Below are 9243 nucleotides of genomic sequence, written 5' to 3'. Positions count from 1 at the left end.
TCATCCTCAGCTGTGAGCAGTGTGGCCTGGGCAGCCTCTTCTTTTTTGAAGAACAAAGCACGTGCTCACTGTTTATGTAGTATCCCACCAACCCTGCAGCTGAGACAGTCCAGTTCTGTTCACGGCTAGAGGCCCTCTTAGAGGCTGTGCCTGCTCTGGTCTCCAGTGGGGCAGAGATGGTCTCAAGATCGAGATAACAGCCGGTCTCCAAAGCTTCAAACTGGGCCATACAAGCCCAGGTTGCGGGCTGCTTGGGAGATCCTGGGTGCTTTCCTCTGGGGAAATGGGTAGTGAGCTGGTTTTCCAGACCTGTGTGGGGCCCTTCTGGCAGGAGGGCAAAGGCTGACCTTTGAAGCAGTGCCCACAGCCTCTGTTTGGGGACTATCCACCTGACAGGCTCCCTGAGTTCCCGGCTGAGTCATCTGACCACTCTCAAACACTCCCTTGTCTCCTTCCTGAGGGAGCCTTTGCTCCGATGCCATGTTGTGTTTTGCTTGATGGCCGGATTCCTGAGGGAAAATCTGGACCAAGCGGTGCATCTCAAGGTGCTGGTGCCAGGGGGACTCTGTCACTTGAAGACAGCCTCCGCCGGCCTCCTCCGCTGTCCCTTCCGCCTCAGGACCCGCCTCTTCCGGGCCCAGCGAGCGCCTCCTCTCGTTAATCCAAACACTGCTGACCATGGCCTCTGTGGGGGCTGCCGTGTTCTCTCCTGAGAAAGCAAGGCACAGAGGCATCACAGAGGAAGGTATGTGGGCTTCTCTTATTTGGGGGTCTTGGAGCTTTCAGGAAGGCTTTGCCCCAGACATTGAAAGGCCAGGTACCCATGGCGGATGCATATATAATGGATACATGCTTGACCCTACTCAAACTCTCTGAAGGGACACACACACACACAGGGGACACACACACCACACACACACACACATCAAACTTACAAAACCACCGTGCTCTCTCACAAACACAAATGATACATTCCTCCACCTAATATTTCTTGAGCATGTATGTACCAGGCGTGACTAATTCTAGCAGTAAACATGGAGACAAAATTCCCACCTTCACGAATGTGTCTGAAAGGATTGGAAAAACAGGCCAGCGAATATATAATGCAATTTCAGATGGTGACCAAGGCCGTGGAATAAGGCCCAGGCATGTTAGAGGCTAATAATAAACGTCAGTATTTGGAGGGACGGAGGGAGGGAGACCTAGGATGTACTGGGACCATCCTTTTGGGCTGAAAGAATAAGAAGGGGGAAGAGCAAGTGGGCATATGGGATCACCCCTACACACCCCTACACAATGTGGATTCTCCCATTGCTCTGAGATTATAATGGGATTCCCAGCCAAGATGGAAGTGGGTGGCACTGCGTTTGAGGACTGCCACAATCCTGCCCCCATCCCACAGACACTGCACTGCGCCCGAAGCCACTGTTCTACAAAAGCTTCAGGGTGAGGTTGCAGGCTGGTGGCTCTTCTTTCTCAGGACCGTGTTGGTATAACCTTGTGGAACACAATTATAGGTTATCAACTCTTGGGGGTTGCAGGGTGGTGAGAATGGCCAAAGGCATTTTCCTATTAGCGGGTCTGTTTCCAGCCGTGTATTTCAATAGATCTGCCTGTTCTGCTCCCTGATCTGTCCCTGATGAGTTTTCTCACCCCCCACACCTCTTGCCTACATCCCAGTTCTTCGACAGAGTAAATAAGATTGCCATTTGGGGAAGGGACATTTTGAATTCCTCCTTCATTTCTCTCTTGGATCAAGGAATGGAACGGAGATCTCCCAGCAGGACTCTTGAGAATGCTAAATGAAATGTACATAGAAAAACCCAGCTCAGACAGGAAATCCCACCACTAGTCCCCTTCTACAAGAGTCATGCATGGCCTGAATGTGACAAAGTATATGCCATGGAACACCAACCACCAACCAGTGTGATGGAGTTTCATTGACTTGGAAGCAGTTCAAGACTTTGGAGCCCTTATGGGGCAGCAGGGACCTCATTTCTGGAACCTAAGTCCTTTCCATGTTGCTGGGACATGAAGCAGGCTAAATCAGGTATTCAATAAGCTCCCAGGATACCTGACCTTTCCACTGTGTCCCAAATGTCTCAAGACATGGAAATCAAGTTTTAATTGGAGCGCATCTCAGTGATGACTCTATCCTCCTGGATCTCTGGTAGCACTGGATCAGTGCCTTCAAACTCCTCTCTTCAGTCTTTACTTGACAACACTAATCTCCAGATTTTCTTCCCCCATTTAAGAAAACATTTCATTGTGGTGCAGCATATGTAACGTTGAGTGTACTGCCTTAACCATGTTCAGCTGGCCAGCTCTGTGGTGTTACGTAACTCCACATGGCTGTATAACCAAGCTCCAGAACTTTTTCCTTTTCCCAAACTAAAACTCTATACCCATGAAACATAGCTGTCCATCTCCCCTCTCTCTGTGCCTGACAACCATCTTCCTACTTTCTGTCTCTTCAAATTTGACTGTGCCGGGTACTGCCTAGAAGTGGACTCACACATATTTGTCTTTTTGTGCCTGGCTCCTTTCACTTAACATAATATACTCAAGGTTTGTCTGTGTCCTAGCCTGTGTCAGAATTCCCTTTCCTTTTTTAAGGCCAAGTAATATTCCTCTTCCTCATTTTAACTGCTATCTTCTCTAGCTTCTTTTCTTCTGCTCCTTCTTTAAATATTTGATTACCCCAGAATTCTAGTTTTCTTCCCAGCCTCCGATCACTTAACACACTGATCCTCCACAGTTTTATCCATGCATGCTCTTCAGTTACACCTACATGCTGTGACCTCAAATCTTTCTCTTCAGATTTCTCTCCTGAGGTTCAGACTCATCGGAAGTTCCACAGACAACTGTCTCCAATGTAGCATGTTTACAAAGTCCCTCTTTCCCTACCAGAAATCTCTTTCTCCTGATTTCCCCCACCTCCATCAATGGTAACACCACCTTCCCTGAGGCTGAAGTGCAGGCAGAATGGCCCTTTGGTCTCCACAGTGTCCTTTTCACCTTATTTTTATAACCCCACTCTGATTTCTCTCTGGGGAAACCTTATGCCTGACGCCCAGTCCAAGTCTTACAGGTCCTTTGTAGCTCCGACTCGTGAGACATAGTGACCTGGTCCTCAATCGGCCCATAAGTCCCTGGGGAACCTCTAGGTGCTGAATCACTTAGTTCCTGCAGCAACTACCTTTGGCTACACAGTTTTTTGACTGCAGGTGAGGAAACTGAGGCATGGGGACTTTGCACACTTCTGCAAAGCTGCCCACAGCAAATAAATGGCAGCGCTTGGAGCAAGTACATGTCCACTCCAGCCATCGCTTCTGACAGTTACAGAAAGAATGTAGAATTGCAGCTTGCTACAGTGTCCTGACCTGGCAGTCAGACGTCTTCAGGGAGCCCGGGGCTGCTCCTTGGAGGGCCTTGCCATAGCCTATCATCTGGCAGTGGTGGAGAAGGGAGGAGGGAGTGTCAGAGGCAGTAGAAAGGGCCAGCAGGGAGGGGGCAGGGCTCGGTGAGCGCTGAGGGGCATGCTGAGTGGGGGCATCACTGATACTTTCCAAACACTGAGTGGAATAGTGGGTGTGTTAAGCAACGCACTCCCGTTGGAGAGGGTTAATGTAATGTTGGCTGAGTGATGAGGAATAAACACCTTGAGGATGGAATAGGTTTAGGGGTATTTCTGTGTATGCCCTGCAAAGATGGGCTATAGAGCAGATGAATCCCACTGAGTGGCAAAGGGCTCAGTGAGAGGACATGGGCGTCTTCAGTCCAGACATTTTGGAAACTTCTGTTTCCAAAAGACACACACTTCCTGTCCCAGACAGTGAGGTTCCTCTGGGCTTGAGGCCCTCCAGCCTGGGCGGCTGGGCCACTTGGCCAGTTCTCGGAGTTATACAAATAGCAGAGAGGCACTGTTAGAAGGCGGAGGCTGCTAGGATCTGACCATGTTTGCTTACTGAGCCCTGTGTTCCTGACGCCATCCTGGCTGAAACTGAATTCCTGCGGGGAAGAGGCTTGGCCCCTTGAGGAGGGGGCTTTCTTGTCTCACCTGGGGTCCCTGGCTACCACACGGGCTGGAGGAGCAAGCTCTGGGAGCCGGGATTCCTGTGGTTCCCCACGTCTTGGGCTACCTCTGACCAGTGCCCAGGCTTGGAATCGCCGTGCCTGTTCCCTGTTCAAGGGAGCCAGTTCCTCTGGTTTCCCAGAGTGCCTTGTTGAGACCCAGCCAAGAAGCAGAGCTCCCATACCCTCACCAGGCCCAGCCGCTGGGCCAAACCCCCCTCACCAGGTGGACCAGTCTGGTAAGGTGGGAACAGGAGAGCAGAGACCTGAGCAGTGCTCTACCACCAGGTTCCTGGTTAGCCGCCTGGCTCAGCTAGCTGGTGCCCGAGCCAGACAGGACTGCCCAGACCCAGCCTCCCTCCCGCCCTGAGCCACTACGCTGATTCCAGAGCCTGTGAGCTCTGGCCCTGCCTGCCTGCAGCTCAGCTGCCCATTCTGCCCACAGCCAGCCCTCTCCCATCTCATCTGCCCCAGTACCTGCCAGCCTTACCTTTTGGAAACACCACCAGGTGGGTCTGGGACCTCTGCTGCCGTCTCAGGCCTTCATACTGGGCTCGGAGGAGCTGGATGCTGAGCAGGGGTCCGTTCCCCACGGCCTGAGGTCCAGAGCCCTCAGCCATGAAGGGAGACCCCAGCTGCCAGAAATGGGGCAGGGCAGGGCACGGGCAGGACAACCCCTTCATCCGGACCAGATCCGGGAGAAAAGTAAACACAGGTTGGGGGGGGTTTGGCAAGGGCAGCCAAGGGAGGGTGGCAGGGGTGAGGGAGGGGGGTGAGGGAGGTCAGGAGGGAAAGTGGAGAGGTGAGGGGGAGGGAGGAGGAGAAGGAAAGTGGAGAAGGGGGGAAGTTGGACAGGGAGAGTTGGGACAAGAAGAAAAGGGGGAAGAATGTCAGGTCTAGTAGAAAGGTGGGGAGGAGGAAAAATAAATGTGGAAAGGAGTGAGGTCGTATAAGGGGTGGGTAAGGGGAGAAGCAGAAGTCCAAGGCGGGAGGAAAAGGGTGTCTGAGGGGACAGAAAAAGTGGAGGAAGGAAGCGATGGTGGCAGGGGAATTAATGGGTGAGAGAAGTGGGAAGAGAAGGGGCAGGAGAGGCTGAGGGGCAGGGCCGGAGGGGGCGCACAGCCGGAGAGAACAGCCAGCACGGCTGCTCAGAGACCCCGAGCCCAAGGAGTCGCCTCAGTCCTGTTCTAGTAGCTCAGTCCTAAAGTTTAGGATCCAGTTCTGAAAGCTCCCCACAGTGCTCTGGTTTCCTGGCAGCTGAAGCTGATGCCAGGGAATGCCCAGCGCCTGCTCCACGCACGCCTGGCGAATGGAGCCCTGTGCTCCTCAGCAAAGCCGCCCGTGGGCTTGCACTCGGCAGAAGGAACACTCACAAAGCTGGAGCCTGGGGAGGTGCCCGCTGCAGCCATGCCCGAGGGAAACCCCGTAGCTGGTGCCCCCTACGTCCCTACTCACCCCACACGCACACCCCAGGAGAAAGCCAGCCCCAGTCAGCAGTGGAGACGACTGAGCCCACTGAGCTGAGGCCCCTAGAGAGCCCCCCTCGTTGGCATTCGATGCAAACCTGGTCTCAGCATTTCCCAGCTGAACAGTAAGTAAAGTAGGTGTTTACCTTACTCACAGCTAGGCGTGTCCTTGCCCTCTGCCCGCCAACCACAGGCTCCTGGTATCTTTTTTGAATTCTAGGCGGCCCCTCTCTTGTGTCATTTGATCATCAAGCACAGAGCTATTAAGTTAACTAATTACTTAGTAAACCCCTGAGTAGAAGCTGCATCTAGGAGACTCGTTGGAGATTAACTAGACGGGTGTAGTTAATTTAGACATGAGGCGGTGAGAGATACGTGGGAAATCTTTCATGAACGTTTTCATTTGCTAAGATTACTATAACAAATCGGTTGCTTAGGCAATAGCAACTGACTGTCTCACAGCTCCGGGAGCTTGAAGTTCAAGATCAAAGTGTTAGCAAGGTTGATTCTTCCTGGGAGCCACTTCTTACCTTGCTCTGGAGGTTTGTTGGGAAACGATGGCACTCTTGCCTTAGAAAACATTTGATTAGGCCTCCTTCATGGCACAGGGGTTCGTGTCTCGGCACTAGCAAGCTATTGCCAGCCACTGGTGCATCTCCTTGCATCTCCTTGGTCTAGGGTGGGGGTGGGGTCCACAAACAGTTTGGACAAAGCAGTTTGTCCAGGACCTCGTTTGGCCCAGAAGACTCACAGGAAAACCCCATGCATGCCCATTACCAACTTATTCTCCCTTCCCCTAGGTCCTCAGTCCCTCTCAATCATTAATCTACTTTCTGTGGATTTGCCTCTTCCGGATGTCACATATAAATGGAACCATGGAACATGTGACCTTTTGTGTTCTGACGTCCTTCACTTGGCATAAAGTTTCCAAGGTTCATCGGTATGGCAGCATGTATTAGCACTTCATGACTTCTGTGGTTGAATAATATTCCATTGTGGAAGCTAATCACCTTTTGTTTACCTATTCAGAGGTTGATAGACATTTTGGCGGTTAATAGCACTGCTGGGAATGGAGCTGACAGGACTCCATGTGTGGGTTTTTGTTTGAATACCTGTTTCAGTTCCTTGGGCTACTCTATGTGCTTGGGATAGAATTGCTGAGTCACAGGATTATTGTTTGTTCTCATTGCACAACTTCCTTGGCTGAAACTGTGTAGCCTTGTGATAATAGATTTCTGCACTGTGGGCTGTGGTTTTTGTAGACAGCAAAGAGCTCTGACCTACACATGCTACCTTTGCATGGCATTGGTTCATGTGTCAGGCGTTCTGGAAAGCCAGTCATACTTGATGTTTCTTCATGTAGTGACAGAATAGCTCCCTGGCTAGAAACTAGATTTTCAGAGGTGGGGACGTCTCCTGATCTTTTTGTCTTTCTCTTTCTGCACTCTTTTTACTTATTTGATTAAAAATTTTTGTGAAAAAATGCACAAAAGTCCAGATTGGCTTTGCCAGAGTTATCACCTATGCATATACTACTTAATGTAGTGACTATGTGAAGGTTTTGCGTTCCAGAGATAGTTTAGTGATTGTGTGGGTGGAGTCTGTGGCCAGAATGCCTGAGTTTGAAACCTAGCTCAGCTGCTTAATAGTCATGAGATCTTGTCTCTCAATCTCCCTGTGCCTGTTTCCTCATCTGTCATTGAGGCTAATAGCACCTCTGTAAGGATGGAAAATTCTTGGAATTGTGGTTGGCAGGCAGGAGGTTAGCAGGTAAGAGTTTTTTGAATGCAAATTCATAAATTGCTCCAGACCTAGGCAAAGACTTTAGTCAAGATAAGCTAATGATATAAGTTCTTCTAAAGGGAAAGCTTAGTGATTTCAGTAGGGAATAACCTCATAATTAATTCCAAAGATCAAAATATATGTCACAATATTTAAAAATTATTCTAATGAGAAAACAATATACTATAGCAATAACTCCCACTTTTTGGTCTGGAAGTAAAGCTTCCAATCATTTAACATTTATTCACTCAACAAACACTTGGTATTGAACAGACAATATTATCATAAAGCTTGCAGGTCAGTAGTGGGGATAGAAATGAACAATAAGATGAGTAGCAACTGCATAATGACAATTTATGGTAAGAACAAGGTAAAGAGGATACAGCACATAAGTTAACTAATGTGTATAAAGGTACATGGGGAGTTCCTTTATAAATGCACGATTATAAATGTTTCCTATGATGAGTTTCTTTATTCCAATAATTGTTAGAATTATTGTCCCCTCCTCACCCCCCCCCCCAAGGGTCCATCTTGACATTTCCTGCCCTCTAGTGGGAACATTGAGTCATAATCCCAGAAGCAACTGAGAAAGGTTGATAATTTTGCAGTTTCACCTGCTGTTTTAGGGGCTGTGCTGGTGGGGTTGTCTAGCACTGCTCTAGGGAAGCCATGTGACATCAGCGGTCCAGGGACCCGGCGTTCGTGAATTCCTGCGGAGGCTTTCTTAGGGTGCTCGGTGCGTGTGACCTTACAGCAGCCCTGGCAGTGATCAGCAGTCAGTTGCCTGTAAGTGGGGAGTGTGGGGGAGGGAGTGGTGGGAGTTTTACTGAATTGGGCTCCCCAGATAGGCTGATGGGCCCAGCTAATCAGCCTTCACCATAGACCAAGACAAAGTCAGTGAATCCACAGTCAAAGAAAAGAGATGGGAAGTACTTAAACTGCCATGCTGGCAGAGCATCTGAAGAAAGGCTGTTCTGGCTGGCCAGGACGGCTGCCCAGCCCAGCGAGTGTAGAAAGAAGCCCCAGAGAAAGTCCAGGAGGGGCTTATGACTGGGGTACAGTCCAGAGGTAAGGGGAGGGGGCAAAGAGGATTCATCCAAGAGAGAGGGGAGCAGATCTTCTGAAATGCACTGCGGAGGGGAGCAGCAGGCGAGACAGGAGAGGTCTGCTGAGCCAGACCTGGCTGGGAACCGAAATCAGGTCACAACAGTGATAGTCTGAGACTTAACCCGTAGGCCACAGTGAGACTCTTCTCCCTACGTCTTGAATAGCTTTACCTTAAATCTGAGTTAGCCCAGTTCCGGTGTCAAAGAGCCAAACAGGAAGCTTTAATCACGCCATCCATTTCACCCTTGCCAGCCTCCCGAGTAACCACCATTTGTACCCTCACTTTAAAGTTCCTGGCTAATTACCGCAGCATTGACTCTGCACTTCTTTCTGCTACCAAAGTTCATGTTTATTCTACTACCCCATAAACTGTATCTTGTGGTATTAAAATCTGAGCTGAATGGAGATAGATTAGATGTTCTTCCACTTACAACAAGCCCTTTAAAAAATAAGTGGGTCAAACAACTTTAAGCAGGTTATCAGGTATTTTGTGTAAGCTTAAAGTTAACTGAACATGTAGAAGCAATTTGATCGCTTGTTTCATAAACCTTAAGTCTTTCTTGAATCAGCTCATTCTGAATCTGATCATGGATGGAAAACTCGTCCCCTGTGGTTTGGCCCATATTCTTGGGAGGTGCTTTCTGTTTTAACCATGGCAGGTGCTGTCCATTCTAAGGTGTGTTAAACTAGCCCAGGGGCTCTTAATCCTGGCTGCGCTTTAGGAATCCCTTGACTTAACTTTGTAAGTTACTTGGGCAGGGGCTTCACCATGCACCTACTAAATCCAAACACCCGAGGACAGGTCTGGGCATTG

At 49.7% G+C, this 9243-nt stretch overlaps 1 protein-coding gene across 1 annotated transcript; it reads right to left on the bottom strand.

Moving 5' to 3' along the window:
* Positions 1-215: 215 nt before the first annotated feature.
* Positions 216-4757, bottom strand: LOC101635748 (chromosome unknown open reading frame, human C9orf152). The gene is made up of 2 exons (XM_004677956.1): positions 4565-4757; positions 216-709 (listed from the first exon to the last, which is right to left on the bottom strand). Exons 1-2 carry the CDS (start codon positions 4755-4757, stop codon positions 216-218), a joined length of 687 nt encoding a protein of 228 aa, XP_004678013.1.
* Between the last annotated feature and the right edge of the window lie 4486 nt (positions 4758-9243).

The sequence above is a fragment of the Condylura cristata genome, unplaced genomic scaffold, assembly GCF_000260355.1.
Source record: "Condylura cristata isolate star-nosed mole 26May11 unplaced genomic scaffold, ConCri1.0 scaffold00006, whole genome shotgun sequence".
NCBI lineage: Eukaryota > Metazoa > Chordata > Mammalia > Eulipotyphla > Talpidae > Condylura > Condylura cristata.
This window is presented reverse-complemented; position numbering and strand designations above follow the sequence as displayed.